This window comes from Gorilla gorilla, chromosome 8, assembly GCF_029281585.2.
Source record: "Gorilla gorilla gorilla isolate KB3781 chromosome 8, NHGRI_mGorGor1-v2.1_pri, whole genome shotgun sequence".
NCBI lineage: Eukaryota > Metazoa > Chordata > Mammalia > Primates > Hominidae > Gorilla > Gorilla gorilla.
The window spans coordinates 113,001,577-113,018,633 of record NC_073232.2 but is presented as its reverse complement, the minus strand read 5'-3'; the positions used below and the strand labels follow the sequence as shown (position 1 = coordinate 113,018,633).

At 53.7% G+C, this 17,057-nt stretch overlaps 1 protein-coding gene across 6 annotated transcripts in view; it reads right to left on the bottom strand.

Moving 5' to 3' along the window:
* PAX2 (paired box 2) overlaps window positions 1–16,497 on the bottom strand; it is an 81,574-nt gene extending 65,077 nt beyond the window's left edge. For 4 of the 6 annotated variants that reach the window (XM_031015688.3, XM_063710423.1, XM_055352750.2 and 1 more), the window contains exons 1-2: window positions 12,643–14,280; window positions 11,663–11,860 (exon numbers count right to left, since the gene is read on the bottom strand). In XM_031015688.3, the coding sequence (XP_030871548.3) occupies window positions 11,663–11,860; window positions 12,643–12,866 (422 nt within the window). In that variant the 5' untranslated portion in view covers window positions 12,867–14,280. Of the gene's footprint in view, window positions 1–11,662; window positions 11,861–12,642; window positions 14,281–16,260 lie in introns of those variants that run through there. The other 2 variants (XM_063710425.1, XM_063710424.1) reach the window with 1 other exon arrangement.
* Between the last annotated feature and the right edge of the window lie 560 nt (window positions 16,498–17,057).

Genomic DNA, 17,057 nt, shown 5'->3' with positions numbered 1-17,057 from the left:
TCGACTTAATTTATGTTCTTAGTAAATAGGAAATTTAGATTGTTCCATTCAGTAGCATTTAGGATTACCACTTTTATCAAGGGATCACGGCACTAAATGACTCCTTGCAAGGGACATTTGTTTATTCTTATGAGAAACCGGCTCTCCTTATGTGCAAGAAGGCTGCGTGCGTGCAGGCGTGCATGCACAATGTCCTCCTCGGTTTGTGCCTCTATGCTTCACTGCCCCATGTCAATGCCACTTGGAACCGGCAGGAAGAGCCCAGTGAAGCCCCGGTGTGGACAGCAGATGACCCTCAAACTGCTGGAGAGAAATCCAGGCCCTTGACCCTTCCTGATGGCCACTTAGTTTTGTTTTTTTTTTTTTTAATAGAGATGGGTCTCACTATGTTGCCTAGTCTGGTCTCAAACTCCTGGTCTCAAGTGATCCTCCTGCTTCAGCCTCCCAAAGTGCTAGGATTACAGGTGTGAGCTGCCATGCCGAGCCTGGCAGGGCTGCTTCCTCCAAATTCTCTCTCCCATGTACTCCTTCATCTCATAGCTTCAGAGGAGGCTTGTGGTGATATTCACAAGTAAGATTTTGGGGGTCTATACCCCTAGAGATGTGAGTTGGTGGGGAAGGAGGGTGGGAAACCAGAATAATGTCTCCCTATATTCCTGGTAATCTATTGCCTTTTTCTCCTTCTCTTCAATTCTTTCTACATCTTCTCCCCATTTACTAACTCTATTTGACCTTGAACTCTGGCCTCTCCCTTCACACAAGAATCTGTCACAAGGGGGATAGCACCTCCAAAGAAGCAGTCACCTGACCTGACAGGCCTGGAGACCAGTAGCCAGAGGGGCCAGCCCATCACTCCACTCCTGGAAATAAATCCCATTGTATTTGCATTTTAATTTTCCACATAAACAAAGGCCCAGAGTACTCGCTTGGGCAGCATCACTGGACAAATTTAATTAGAAGTGAAAAGTTTATAGGGCCCTCTTTAATGCGATTAATGCTCAGTTAGCATTTATCACATTCGGATGCTGGAATCGCCTTTTCTAAGCAGCCACTGGCCATGAAATGAATTTCTCTCAACTTTTTTTGTACCCACCCTGGGAGGTCATCTCCTAAGGGAGTCTGCATGGCCTTCCTGGCTGTCTCCATGGGGCCAGGAGTGACCTGATCCACAGAGCCAAGTTCAGAGGAAACGAGGGTGGGGAAAAAGAAAAGTGTATGTGCTGGGTGGGAGGGTGGAGGGTCGAGAGCGCAGGTGAGCGTTGTTTCTAGGAGGAGCTGAACCCTAACCAGGGCTGTACTCTCTGCAGGAGCTAAGTGCTCAGCCCCAAAGATGGGCTAAATGGCTTCATAGCCCGTTCCCTAATTAAAAAAAAAAAGGTACCACACCCCACCCCATACAGTCCATTTCTGTGGCCAAAAACTAGGACTTAGCGAGGCATATCTGTGTTGATCACATCTGGCTCCCACTTCTCTCTTCCTGACTTCTGCACTCTCTCTTCTACCCTCCCCTCGCTCTCATCTGGAGTCTGCTAGGGTTTCCCTTCCAGGACCATTGCAAATGGGTAGGAACCCGAGTCCCAACCCCAGTCATACCTCCCTCTCTCTGGCTCTCCCAGACTCCAGACAGTCACAGTCGGAAGGTTGCCTGCCCTAGTGTCAGCTCCTCAGAGAAGCAGCGGGGAGTGGGGAACATGAAACCTCCATTGGTCCCTAGAGGAAGGATGGCCTTCCTTATCTTATCAGATTCTCCTCACTCTTTAATTAGAGTCTTCTGAGATTGGCCCCCTAACCCAAACCAGCTAACCTGAGGAACGAGGAGGAGGAGGAGAAAGAGGAAGAAAAGTAAGGGACTGGGGGAAGGGAGAGTGGTATCCACTTTGCAAATGATAAAAGGAGGTGACTATCTTGACCTTTGTCTCTACCTAAACACATGCTCCCTCTGAGGACGTCAGCAGACACACAAGAAACAAGTGCTTCCAGTTCTCCTAGTGCGATACTACACACACCCTCCACCCTGGCCATCACACATGGCTTGGTTCACTCATCCAGCAGAGCAAATGCACACTACTCACAAGCGTTCACATCCCCAAACTTGTGCATGCACACAGACTAGATGTGTCGGGACCCTGTGTGTACCTTTCAGAACCCCCGTTCATTGACCCATCGGGATGTCTACTGTCCATTCAACCACGTGCTCTCCAGGGAACATTAACTAACATCCCAAACAGGCAGGCCATCCAAGTGATAACAGGGACTTTCATTCTGGGACCAAACAATCCCTTTAGCTGGAAGCCTTCTGAATAGCAAACCACCAACTCCCAGTTTGACAAGACTGACTCCTTTCGAGAGCTCCCTGGAAGCCAAGGCCATTTAGACAGCTTCCCAGGGCATAGAAGCCAGGCCTAGCTAGATACCACCAGCACACATAGTCTTTCCAAAGCAGAGCCATGCACAGAGGCTCCCAACACATCACCAACTTCTCTTGGGACAACACACTAAGGCAGGCACCACTGCTTGCCCTCCAAAATCAGGATCAAAGCTTCTGGACTAAGAGGCTGAATGAGTGTCTCCTTCCTGACTGCCTCCATGTCCTGCAGGCCAGAAGCTGCCTGCAGACTCCTTATGCCCTTTCAGCTTCTATCATCTGCCTGCCAGGTATGGGCTGGGCAGTTGGGCCCAGCAAAGACCGCCGGGCCAAGAGGGAGCACCAAGACCAGGGAGAGCAGCCCCCAGTGCTCACTCCCATTTGCTCATGCTCAGGGGCCACTTTTGTTCTCCCTTTCTGCCTGCTCCCCTCTCCCAGTCCTCTCCAATCCTTCCTCTCTGATTTCTTGATGCTACTGTGCCTGCAGGGTGAACACAGTTCTCCTCCCAGCCTGCTGCCCTGCCTCAGCCCTGCCAGGAGCCACCGGTCCTGTCCCTGGCTTGTTCTGTTCCCAGGTGGCAGCAGAGAGAAATCTGTGGTTCAGGCAGGACTGAGGGCAGGCAGAGGAGGAAGTCCATAGCAACCTGGCCAAAGGCTCTGGGTGGAGATGGCTCTCGAATCTGGAACCCCCAGCAGGCAGGGGCCTCCCTCCCTCCCTTTTGGCTGCTCTCCTACTCTCCCTCTCCAGCCTGCCAGGGACTAGGCTGGAGCCACTGCTGGCCTGCCTCACAGCCTGCCGAGGGGGGCCACAGCCAGACCATTGCGGCACACTCATGAGGTTCCCTCTCAGAAAGGGCTGCATAGCTCCAGCCAGGCCGCTATTCCTCCCATGCCATTTCCTTCGCTCCATACTCTTCTCAGAAACCTGCTTACCTTCCTCTTCCCCTTTCTCCTCCATCACCTCTGGGCCTCTCCTCAGGGCCCATCAGCCTGTACTACCAGATGCCTGGAGCTCAGGCTTCCTCCCACCACCCCCAAGACCTCGCAGGGCCACTGAAGGCCCCAGCTCGGATGAGCAAATCCAAGCTCCCCTTGCGGGCTCTGCCGTGCCATTTCCTGCTCAGCCATGTGCTCCAATCCCGAACAACCCTGTCCAGCCCAAGGCAGCGCCCTTCCTTCCACCTCTCAGCTTCATCGCTTCCTGCCTCACTCTCCCAGTCCTTATCCTCACTTTCTGCCCCTCCCTACCCACACCCCACCTCTCCTCCTCCGGCTATAGGGAGTCATAATCTCTCCTCCACTCCCTTCCCCAGGAGCTTCTGGACCAAGGGACCCAGGAAATGTCCCATCCCCTTCTACTTGCGTGGATGTTACTGCCCTGGTCTAAGGCAGACAGATAAGTCCATCCAGTCAGGTCAACCAAAGGCTGCTGAATGCTGGCCAATGGATGGAATCAGGCCCAAAGTTGAGTTTTATTCGGTCAGCAGAGAGGTTTTAAAAATCCGGTCTTCCTGCATCACTGCCTGCAGGCAGGGCCCATGTGCTCCGGCTGTTTGTCCAGTTCTCACCACTTTTCATCTCATATTCTGGAGCCTCTTCCTGCTGGGGCCTGGGAGTCTTTTGTGCTCATGACTCCTGCAGCCACAGCGCATCTCCATCATTGCTTTTGGCAAACCCCAGTCTGGACTTCTGGGCACTGCTTTCCTTCCCCCAACATCCCTACAACAAACCTGAACGTTTCTAGAATAGAATGGCACCTGACGGCCGGGTGCGGTGGCTCACGCCTGTAATCCCAGCACTCTGGGAGGCCGAGGCAGGCGGATCACGAGGTCAGGAGATCGAGACCATCCCGGCTAACATGGTGAAACCCCATCTCTACTAAAAATACAAAAAATTAGCCGGGCATGGTGGTGGGCGCCTATAGTCCCAGCTACTCGGGAGGCTGAGGCAGGAGAATGGCGTGAACCCGGGAGGCGGAGCTTGCAGTGAGCTGAGATCGTGCCATTGCACTCCAGCCTGGGCAACAGAGCAAGACTCCGTCTCAAAAAAAAAAAAAAAAGAATGGCACCTGACTCGGTCCCCCTGCCCTGCTCTCTTTCTATCTCTTTCCTTCTCCCTTGGAAAACACAAAATCTGTTCTCATTACATTATCTCTCAGAAAGCAAAAGAAAGGGCCTCATTTCTCCCATGGTTGATTGCGGATGTGCCATGAGGGGACCCTGGCTCTACAGCCTCGCCTGTCTACCTCTTTCCTGCACACTTCCTCTCTTACCTGAGAGTTCCCAGCCTACAAGAGGCTGCTCCCTCTCCTACAGTGCCAGACCATTCTTCTTTAGCTTCCCATACCCTCAACAACTCCCCTGTGCCCAGCCTTCCTCAGGAGACCTGAGGCTGCCTCTGCCATCATGCCTCATCTACACCCCAAGCCTTCTGCAGTGGCCAGCTCTGCATTTCTCACAAACAGTAAGCCTCTTCCCTATGCCCCTCACACCTGGAAAGACTTGCAGGCTGGCCCTGGGGTGAGCTCTGCCCACCGTTGTGTCCCAGGGCTGCTGCCATGCCTCCCACTGCGGGACCACAGCTTTGGAGGAAGGATTGTGTTGGGAAGAGCGCCTTCTTGGCTGCTTATGCAATTGGTCCCTAACTAATCCTGCCAACGGGGCTTGGACCCAAGTATCAAAGTAAGGATGGACAGGTGGTCGCACAGCTCTTGTGGCATCATTGTAGCAAAGCCCCTCTTAACCAGGGTTAACTGGACTATAGAGTGTTACAATGCAAATAACTGAAGGAAAATGTGGCTCCAATTTGCCTAGACTGTGAAATGAGGAATCTTCAGCCTAGCCTTATTGCTGCTGCCACCTCGCCCAGTGGCCCAATGACTACTCGCCAATTGATCTGATGGCCCAAGTACAAGGTGTCCAGCCTTGCCTGTGACTGCAGGTCATGTCCTGTGAGCCTTCCTCCCTTTTCTCCTCTTGGCCTCAGAGCCTTTTCACCTAAAAGCAGACATAGGTAGGTACGCACAAACACACACAAATCCACACGCACAGAAGATATCAACTTCTACACTGCAAACCATCATGAATATATTCAAGCCACGCCTTGCTAGCCCCAAAACAAATAGCCTGTTCCACAAGAGAAAACCATCTCAACCTAGTAGTTCAGTGGTAGACAGAAAAACCAAACGTGATTTAATTTTTCAGCTGTCTAATATTTCACTTGCTATTTGGGCATTGGTTGTGAGACTCTATTTCCCACTTCTCAGTTTCAGGAGCCGTTTCCCCTTCTCTGGACTCACCTGCATGGCTGGGGAGCTGCACTGGGGATAGCTGCACCTGAAGCTGCTTCCCCTGCAAGAATCTGAGCTCTGGACACCTGGCTTGGAGGGGTGGGGGAAGTGTGAGAAGAAACAGCAGGGATGCAGAGAATTGGCAGCTAGGATGAGCATTCTTTTAAAGGACAGGAAGTGAAAAATAAATTCTTTTCAGTGTACAGATGCTCCTTAACTCACAACAGGGTAATGGCTCGATAAGTTGAAAATATTGTAAGTTGAAAATGCATTGAATACAGCTAATCTATGGAACATCATAGGTCAGCCTAGCCTACCTTAAACATGCTCAAAACATTTACAGTTGTCCAAAGTCATCTAACACAAAGACTATTTTATACCAAAGTGTTGGACATCTCATGCAATTTATTGAATACTGTATTGAAAGTGAGAAACAGAATGGTTGTTTGGGTACTTGAAGTATGATTTCTACTGGATGCTTGTCACTTTTACACCATTGTTTTCTTCTTAATATAAAAACTCCAATTCCAGGTAGACACAAGGAAGGGGTGAAGATAGACTTGAGTATTAAGAGGCAACCTGCAGAGTAGCTATTGTTGGACACCTTAGAAGCTGGGAGCAGACAATGGGGCTCCTTCATCAGTCCTGCTAAGAAGACTGGGAAGCAGGACCCCTATCCCATGTGGGCTCATAGGAACCCCCTTTTCAGAGGGGTTTTAGGGGGTATGGAGTGTGATTAATCTTCCACACCAGTTACTACTATTGTTCCTCTTTCTGTAGAAGCTGTAACATTCTAGTCCGCAAGCACATGCCATCATGCGTAGTCACACTATCCCATGTGCACCAGAACAAGCCCATTTCCCAAATGCTGTCCAAAACACATGTTCCCTACCACCTCAACTTCCAACATTGCCTGTCATTCCCTGGGTCTATTTTGCACAATACTCCCCATCTAATACCAACATGCATATGAAGCTATTGCTCTCCCCTGCCACATCCCCACCCCTTCCCTAATCTCCCCTACTCCAGGCACCCCTGTTTCCCTTCTCTAGGGGCTGCTCCTGTTTGGCCCCATCTCCACTTGGCTAATTCCCCCTGTGGCCCCTCTATTGAACTGTTGTGTTGTCCATTTCCCTGTGACAAGGGCTCTGGTTACAGAGTTATTGATCGGTTTTCATGCAGACAGATGGGCCCTTCCTGGGCTCCCATCGAAATCTCTGGCTGTATGGGCTGATTGTTGCCTCTCAGGGTGTAGGATTGCACTGGAGACCACCCTCCACGCAGCCTCCTTTGCCCAGGCCATGAACGGTAATAAATGGAGGCAGCCTGAGCGATAATAAAAGCAATTGAGTAGGTTACCTGTGCAGACACAAGATTTATGCCTCTTCATATTTGATGTGATTGTTTTATTGAGTTCTCAGAACAGTTGGGACACTATTTATTTATTTATTTTGGGTTTTCCCTCTCTTTTCTTCTTTGCGTCACCTTCTGAAATGCACCTGGAGCTGTTGTCAGGCCCAGTGCCTCCTGTCTGCCTCTTCTCGAGAGTTGCCGGCTGAGGTAGGAAGGCAGGGCAAGCAGCAATTGCTCTCACCAGAAACCCCTTTTGTAGCCTGAACACCCACAGAACCAGCCAACAGGGAGACAGTCAGACCAACAGGACTGCAGGCCAGGAAGCCCAGGCTAAAACAACTACAAAAACAAAAAGAGGCTTTTCAGGAGGACAACTCCAGCTCATTTTAAGGAATGAGAATTTCAACCATCATGCCTGTTTCAAATGTTATTCCGATGATGGGCAACCTCACAGTAGGGGACTGTCTCTGGGAAAGGACAGGTGAGCGAGGCTTCTCTGACAGAAATTGGCATGTTGGTCTGCTATTTGTGGGCCCAATCTGCTAGGCTCAGGCCACAGAAGGCGAGTTCCCTGTCCTTGTTTCTCCCATTCCTCTGTGGATAGAAGTCTTTTTCTGAACTCTCCAACTTGTCCTGTCTCTTTGCCACGAGACCAACAGCCCTGACCACCAAACAGCTACAAAGATATGGAGATGTGGTAGGCAGTACCACCCCTCTGGCCAAGCTTCATGCCAAGCCAGGTCCAAGAGTCGAATAGGCAATGTTCTGGAACCTGAGTTTCAGAGAGGGAGAAAGAGACCCTAGCCCGGAACATATCTTCAACATTCACTGGGCTAGGATTAATAGCTCCCAGCTTATTTGGAAAGGTCTTTGAACGAACAACTAGTAGACCATTGTCACCCCACTGCCTGACCCAAGGGGAACAATGACCTGAGAATGACTCAAAGACCTGAGAATGACAGAAGAGGGACACCCAAATGACACAGGATGGAATTCCTTAACACAGCCCTGGGTTGCCACTGCTAGGAGAATGAATGTACTCACCTAGAGCCTAACAGGCTAAGAGAGAGTGTGGATAGTGGGAGATCCGTGAGAAGTTGATTCTGGCAGGGTCCACTCCAAAGATCTAGGGGCAGAGAGTGCCCTGACTCCAAAGAGTGTTAGGCAAGCTAAAAAAGTTAGAAGGTGACACCCTTATTGTCAGCTCTTCCCAAAAGAGCACCCTCAGGGGATTGTCAGTAACCCCAGACTCTATTTGGGGTCTGTGCCTGTTCTTTCAAAGGAGGTGTATTCTCTGCCCAGAGTAACAGCCAAACCAGAAGATTTTGGCATATAATCAGGAAAATCCCTCCTGCTTAGACAATTGCTCAGCGATGTAACTAGACGACTTTTTCCTTTTTCAGTAGCATGGATCTCCCTCCACCTCTCCCCTCTCCAGGCCATTTCCCACACCAGGTTTCAATCTAAAGTCCCCTGTTTATAAACACCTGCCCTTTACAGCAGTGGTGTACAAACCAAAAAGCTGGCAACTCCATGCTCAGCCATTGGTAACCCAATGTTTAGAAAGATTCAGATAAATTCCACATGCTAAGGAGCCCAGTCAAGCCTTGGGATTTTTGACAGTGGTTTGTGGCAGTGGGGAGGCCTTCCTGACCCAGTCCTCTGGTTCAGAGAGGCATTTCTGAGGATTTGCTAGTGGAGAATACAGGCTGGATGGCCAGGCCTTTATCACGACAGAATCAGAGAATGCCAAAACCATTTTTAAGGAGTGAAAAAAGCAATTTAGTTTATAACCATAACAGCATATTTCAAGTGTGGCGACAGCATCTGTTTTGGGAAGGAGAAGATGAAAAACCACTAGCTCAGGTGGGTGAGCATGTGTGGACTTCTTTTCTTGCCAACCACCAGCTCATGCACAACCTTACTCATAACTGTTATAAAGTACCCAACACAAGTGGGCAGGTCACTACCAACAAAGCTCTAAACTCAAGAACCACCCATTCCCCGGTGCACCACACTTTCTGCACACAGGAAAATCTCCGGGCTCTTCCTACAGTGAGTGAGAATTCCCAGAACTGATAAAAGGCAAAGTTTCTGATATAACCAGCACTAGCAGAAACATCCTGTTTTTATCAGGCTTTTGGGTGAAACAATACATCTCAGATAAACCTTCCCTCTTCAGAGCAAAAAAGCACCTACACGGATGAAGATGAGAGCGTGGTTCCCCAGGTGGATTTCTCCAGCCCCAACTCAGCAGCACACAGGGAAGCCCCCAGAATTCTTTCCAAAATATGAACCATGAGAGGATTCTGGCCAAAAGCAAAATTGGGAATAGTTTTCCTGCTCCTTGTAGACAAAGCCAGCCATGAAGCCTAACTACGGACCCAGGGTAGGCTGCCCGTGTTGTTGGTGGCTTACCTGTTCCTCTCCTCCTACTCCCTCTCCATCTCCAGCAACATCTGCCCACAGATGGCTATTTCTCCACACCCAAAGGAAGCCCGTGTGCCCCTCAGGTGATAGGGCTCTGTGCTGGGCAGGTTCTGCAGCTGTCACAGCTGTCAAGCTGAGGCTACTCTTTCCCCACCCTCATCTCACTTGTGGCTCACTTGTCTACTTTGTCCTAATTCTGGTGGGTGCACCTCAAGACCTCTGGAGCTTGATCCTAGGGTCACCTGGCCCTTGTTCTCCATGGCTTTTCAGGATAGAAGTATTTCCAAACTTATGCCTAAGCCAGCTTCCAAAATCATCTCAGCCAATGAGGAGTGCATGCTGTTGAGGGGAGGGGCAGGGGGTGTTGGACGGGGCCACCACACCTGACTTGTTGCGCCACTCCTCTACCCCATTCAAGAGAAACAAATTACCTAAATCCTACATGACTTGGGTTTCTCCAAAGGCTTGAAAATTCTGTTACTGACAACAAGCATTTCTCTTAAATGTTCTGCAGAAGACCACTACCCAGTCCCAGCAACACTGCACACAGCAGGGCCACTCTTGGCCCTTGGCTGTTCTTCTCTTGAGATCTCAGTTCCAACTCACGCCCAGGACCAGCAGTCAGCCAAGGGACTGAGTCTCTACATGGCTCATAAAACAATGCTTTGTCCCCTTCCCCTCCCGAAGTGCCACTCTTGCCTCAGCCCAAAGCTGCCCAGCCTCCTCTCCTGGCTTTTAAAGCAAAGGGCTTACTCCTCTCCCAAACCACCCAGCGTCTTTCTCCAGCTCCTTTGGAAGGTATCTGAATGTCAAATCGCTATGCTTTCAATACCTGGCTGAGCCAGGCCGAGGGAGCTGGGGGGTTTTCGGAGGGTGTATAATTAGCTGATCAGTATTATGTTACCCTGTTCATAACTGAATAACCATTTTAACACAGATGGCACACACTGGGATAATTTCTGGGGTCGCCTCGCAGTACATTACAGCACGAGTGTGGCAGAGGGAATCTTCTTTAGCCAAGGTACATTCTACCAGCTAATTTTACCTGCTGTTTTCAGGATGATTTGGGATAATTCCATATCATTTGCAAAATATTTAAAAAATCCTTGATATGTGATGCCAATTTCAGAATAAGGCACCATGTGAATTATTAGTTGCCCTGATAATGAGCTTATGAAGAATGCAAAAAATAACAAAGGTATGAACTGCTTAGCCCTCTTTTCATTTTGGGGTGTCTCAAAATGGGGGGCCAAGGCTGGTGTGTGACTTGTGCAGGGACTCTGTGAACAACTGTCAGTTTGTACAGTTCTGTGAACTTGAAACCAGCCTGGGTTCCTGAGCCCAGTGCTGCTTGTATGTTCTGTAGCTACCACAGATAGGCATATTGGCACACTGGCTAGGGTGGACATGCATGGAGTGTGCACATGTGTTCTCCCCGAGAGCACGCTGGAGGGGTTTGGAGACCAGGAGACCTAAATATCCTACACGTCAAGCTGACTCAGCCCTGTGTTGTCCTCACGTGTGTGAGCCTGTCATCAGTGCAAAGACTTCAGCCTGGAGACAGGCACCTTAGGTGGTTGAGGGTATCACCCAAGGTTCAGTCTCAAAGTCTGGAGTTCTCTCTCCCTGCTTGGCGCTCCCTCCTTGTCCAGCTCCTCTACTTCCTGCCAGTTGCTGGCTGGTGGTTGGCATTTGTTCTGCAAGCCCGGATCCCAGTGCTTACAGGCCAGAAATTTGTGTGGAGCTGGCTAGCAAGACCAGACTCCTGGGAGGTGAGCTTTGTGGGAGTTGGCGGGGAGGGTGAGGGAGCCAGGACAAGCGGCGGCCCCTGGGGAAGGAGCAGCCTTTAGAAAGGGCAGTCTGTTTGGAGGGATGAATAGACACTGGTCATTTTAAAGGCTCTGGCTGCAGGCTGTGATTGTCTCAAGATCCCAAGGCTGGATGCTCGTAATCTTGGAGTCTTAATTACCACAAACACTTGGATTCATTTCCAGGACGCCGGCGGGAGAAGCCTGGCAGGGAATACCCAGCCCTGAACTGCAGACAGCCCTGTCTGTCTGTCTCTCTGCCTCACAGGTTCCCTTTCTCTGACGGAAGGATTTGGGGCTGGAAGCAGGGAGAAAGGGCAGAGGCTGGACAAAGAGCAGAGACTGGGCGTGGGACACCCCTGCAGGCAGAAGCCAGGAGCTGGAGTCCAGCCCTGAAAACCCGGGTGGCTTGCTCACCTGTTGATGGAAGAGACGCTGGGCACTGTGTCATTGTCACAGATGCCCTCGGCCAGGAGCCGGTCTCGAATCTCCCAGGCGAACATAGTCGGGTTCTGTCGTTTGTATTCAGCAATCTTGTCCACCACTTTGGGCGTCGCCACTTTGGGCTTGGAGCCACCGATCACACCCGGCTTGATGCTGCCGGTCTCGTAGTACCTGCGCCGGGAAAGCCGGCGGGGTCAGCCAGAAGCGGACTGTGGCGGGGCAGGGGGGCTGCAGGTTCCAGAGCTGCTGAGCCACTCTCCTGCCCGGCCGAGGCAGCGGAGTGGAAGGAAAAGGCCCAGTGTGGCTGAGCTGACTTCCTGAGGGTGCTTGGCTAGGAGGAGGAGCGCTGCGGAGTAGGAGGACAAGGGGTACCATCCCTCCGGGGAGACGGCCACACCAGGGGCTGGGTGCGCACCAGCCCAAATAGGCACCCGTGGGAGTGAAAGCCCAGCCTTTCACTTGGGAAGAGCAAAAGGAACCGCGCTGCAAGGTCTCTGGGAGGCCAGGGTTGAGGCACCACCTCGAGCCCTTTCCTACTGGGCACAGAGCATCTGTGGGAACCAGGACCCTCCTTCTGCCTCCCAAATGCTGCTGCTTCTCCTCTCGGGGACCCATGTTCACTCCCACCCCATTCCTCTAATGTCTCCCACGCCATATCTGCCTTAACTCCATTAGGAAAGTCATCCTTCCCTTTCTGAAGCCAGAAACGGGCTGCCTTCTCACCAGGGACCAGGGGCAGGGCAAGCACTGGGTGACACTGCGCCACCCTCGCTCCTGGGTCTTCAGCCACCATCTGAACACTCTCTCCAAAAGGAGCACCTCTCCAGACCCCTTTGGGGATCTCCCTCTCTGGCTTGGCACGCTGGACTTTTAGCCACGTCCTCCAGCTGGAGACCCAGGGCTGGCCGGGGAAGTAGGCAAGGCGTCTCCCAGGACAGCTGCGAAGCCCTCACCTGCCCAGGATTTTGCTGACACAGCCGTGGCTGACCCGCAGCTGCCGGGAGATGTCACAGGGCCGCACACCCTGGTGGGCCAGCTCCACGATGCGCTGCCTCACCACGTCGGGTAGGGGCCGGCCGTTCACAAACACCCCCCCGAGCTGGTTCACACCCCCGTGCCCTGCTGGGGAGAGACAAGAAAAAAACACAACACCCCACACACAGCAGGGACCGGCCATTAGTCAGGGTCCGCGGCCCGGGACGGGCGAAGGAAGCAGGCAGGGCGGAAGGGCATGTTCCCGAGCTTGAGAAGAAAGGTGGTGGACCTCCACGACCACGCGGAGGAGTGGGGACTGGAAGCACGGACGCTGGGCTGAAGACTGGGGGCTGGGCGAGAGGGCGACTCAGGCCGTGCGACGCAAGGTAGAAAGCAAAGGGGGGACTGGAGAGAAACCAGATGACAGAAAAGAGGGGAGAGGGGAGAAAATGCCAAAGGGGAATTCATGCCAGCGGAAAGGGCGTAAGAAAGCGAGGAGAGGAAGGGCCTGGCAGAGGACTGGACTAGTGCGAAGCAGCATCCCGCCTGCCCCGCAGGCAATCCGGGAGCTGTCCGCGCGTGCGGGGCTTGGAGGGGACGATTTGGGGGCGTCGAGGCTCGGCTGACTGTTTATCCGAGCTCCTAGCACAGACAGGGGATAAGTGCCTGACACACACACTCCCCTTTGCTCTCTGCCTCTTCTTTAAAACGTATTAAATTGTAATCGGAATTTTTCTACCTCTTTCCTGTGTTGTTTGTTTTTGATGGGAAGTTTTTCTAATGTTATTTATCTGTAGGGGGACCGTATCTCTCTTTCACCTCCTTAGTATCTGAAGTGGAGCAAGGAAGGCGGATGAGGCAGGGGCCCGGGGTCTGCTGCGCTCAGAGACAGGGAGGCAGCCGAGAGCGGCTCCAGGCAGCAGGCAGAGAATGCCGGCTTCTTGGGCTCGCCTGCCTGCCGCGCCGCGCAGAGCCTGATTGGGGCCCACCGTCTCGCCCAGGTGGCACGGCATAGGCCTCGCTGGCAAGTTAATAACTCTCGGGGCGCCCTGTGTAGCCGACCCAAACCCGACTCGCGTCCCTTTGACCCCTCAGACCCCGGCAGCCCCCCCAGGAAACCGAGCGGCTCGGGCTTTTGCTCTTTCGGCCAAGAGAAGGGCACGGGGTTTCCAACCCGGCTCCAGCGCGGGCTCCCGATCTCGGAACCGAGGCGGCCACTGGGTGCCAGGCCTGAGGGTGCTTCCTGTGCCCCATTCTCCCTGGCCTACAGCAGTCTAGAAATCCTGCACCCAGAGCGATCAACCCGTAGCCGCAGGTACTGAGCAATCCAAGCGCAGAGACTTCTAGCGGCCGAGTCGGGTCGGCCCGGACTGGCAAGCTGCAGCCCCTGCCCCGCTAGCCTCACGCGAGTTTCGGAGAAAGCGGGGATATCTGTGCCCCCCTCATTTCTCTCCCCTCCCTTTCTCGGGGGGTACCTAGAGCGAGCTCGGGTGAAACCCTGGGGAAAGACCTCTGATCGGGTTGCTGGGAGAGACTGACGCCTCTTCTTTTACCCCCTTGCCCACCCCGTTAATCTCCCTATCTCTAGCCCCACTCCTCACCCTCCCCTCCCTCCAAACCCCGACCATCAATAATTTAGGCCCCGGGAGAACTCGCGTTACCGGTATGAAAAGGCGGCAGCTGCGGGCAGATTAAAGATGAATAATTCAGCCTCCCCGGGCTCAGGGCCCGGCCCCTCAGCCCCAATCTAAGGGGTGGGGATGGGAAGGGGACACAGCGGGAGTCCAGGGCTGGGGGACTGCAGCGAGCCGGCGCTGAGTCGGGACTGGAATGCGCCACTGCCGCCAGCACCGACTCGGGCTGCGGTGTCTCACCCACCAGTCCACCGGCCCGCGGGCCCGCGCTGCGGCTCTCTCCCTCCGACCTCTGCTTGGCCGTGCAGAAACCTTTGGGTTTCAAAGTGGCTGCCCGCGGGCAGCCAGGACTCGGCGGACCCCCGGCGGAATCCGCAAAAAAGGAGAACGAGAGCTGTGGCAGCGGGCCGCGAGGCAGGCTGGCTGGGCGAAAACGGCGTGTGGACCCGGTTCCACTCCTCCCGAAAAGGACCGAGGCTTTCCGGCCCGCTCGCCGAGACCCGCGGAGGCCTGATGCCCTCGGCGCGGCTTTCCTGCGCTTGGAAATTACTTAGGAAAATATATTTTATCCCAGAAGTATTTTTAAACGCCCCCCCCCCAACCCCCGCAACGCTAAATACATGATTAGCGAAAAACACAGCTCTCCCTCCTCGGCTCTCTTGTCCTAAACACAGGTCCAAGCCAGGTCTAAAGTTTCCTTGTGAAAAGTTACAAATTATCCTTAATTATTAATCTGCAGCTAGGGAGGAGTTTTCTATTTAGAATTTTAGCTTTTTTAAAAAAAAGCCTGCAAAAAAAATCTCAGAATAGTTTTTCAAGCTAAAGACATGGCATAAATTCAAATTTTATTAAAATAATTCCCTCTTTTCTCTATTTTTTTCTCCCTTCTCCCTTTTCTTCTGTAACATCATTTCAACTTTCTTTCTTTAATTTCCTTTCCCGTGTTTGGATTTCTCTTTTCCTTTCTCCTCAGCTTTGGCATTTGCTTTCCTTTTGTTCTTTCCCCCTCATTTTTTGCTCTTTGCTGACCCCCTGGCCAGGTTGCTGGCTGCGTGATCCTCAATGGGGAGTCGGCAGTCTAGGCAAGGAGCCTCCAGAGCTGAGAGCAGAGCTGCACTCTGCCGGGGGCCCACCTGGAAGGCTGCGCTGCTGGCTCTCTCCCTGACTTCGATTTCTTCTCGGAACCCCTCTTTGTTTTTAGAGCATCCCCCAGGCAGAGGCAGGGAAAGATGACCATCGTGTCTTGACAACCTGGGATTCCCAATGTGAAGGGAAGGGAAGGCAAGGGAAGGGGGGTGGGAAAGAAAGGAAGAGGAAGAAAATATTTCAAACCAACCCACAAGAAGCCTATGCTGGGCTGGAAGGGCCTGGAGATGCTGAGAGATGAGGGTCAGAAGGGGGCACCCCACCCCCACACTCTTCTGCCCAATTGTCCTGACACTGAGGCTGAATACTCTTGGAGTCTCCTGGACCCCACGACTCTTAAGTTTGAGAAAGATAAAGATGTGGGGAGACAGGAGAGGGAGGCAAACAGAGGAAGAGAGAAAGAGAGAAAAGACAGAGAAAACAACAAAACAACACCCTGAAAACTGCCTGCTAATTTGTCCCCCAGCCCAGGGCAAGAGGCTGACTAGGGAGAGGGTGGCTGGAACCGGGGCTCTGAGGCCGTGGATCCCATGACCTAAGAAGGAGCGGATAGAAAGAGCAAAGGCAGGTGATAGGGATCAGGGAAGGTAGGAAGGCAGGCAGACAGAGAGGTAAGAATGGGTGACAGAAGGCAGGAGAGAAACTGGAGGCATTAGAAACACCGGGCGAGGGAGAGAAAGAACGAAAAGAGGGACCAGAAGCCAGGGAGGCCTCCAAGATGGGACCTGAGCGCGAGGGGCCGGGGCCACGCTGGGACAGGACAGGGTTGGGACGGAGAGCCCCGAGCCGGGACAGGAGCCGGGCGCCGGTACTCACGGTGCATCGCGGAGAAGGGGTCTGCTTTGCAGTGCATATCCATGGGGAGGCAGAGGAGCGGGAGCAGCGCGGCCGCCGCCGCCGTGTCGCCTCTCAAACTCAACTTCAGGACTTGAGGAGAAAAGGGAGGGACGGTGGGGGAGGGAGGATGAGTGAACGCCCGGCTGCTGCGGGGCGCGCGGGGGCGGGGGGCGCAGCACTGCGCTCCCCGCTGGGGCTCCTCCGGGTTGGCCGGAGCTTGCAACCGCAGTAGCCGCAACTTGCCACTGTCGGGGCTCGGGGCTGGGCGGTCAGCAGAGTGGCCCCGGGGCGGTGGGCCGGGCCGGGGTGCACTGGGGGCGCATGGCTCGCGCTGCAGCTGCAGCCAGGGCTGAAGCTGGGCGGGGGAGGCGACTCGCTCAGCTCCCCTGGAACCCGGTCATCCGAGAGGCGGTGGTCGGAGAGCGCGCGGGGCGGGGGCGGCCAGAGGGCGCCGGGAGGGGAGCCGGGCCTCTCCAAGTGCTGGCGAGTTGGCGAAGTTGGCAGAGAAGTAGCAATCCCGGGGATGTCCGAGGTGGCGCCTGCGGGAGGGGAGCGCGCGGGCCAGGCCCCCGCCCCCGGAAAAGGCAGGCGCACGCCGCCGCGGCCGAAGGGCCGGGAGGGAGGGAGGGAGCCGAGCGGCGCTGGCAGCGCTGGGCTGGCCCCAGGTGGGTTGCGGCTGCGAGAAGACTCGGCCGGAGACTGGAGCCTCGGCTCCCGGTGTGTGTCTCTCTAAAAGCTGCAAAGCCCCCTCCAGACCCCCTCCCCCTCCCCGCGCC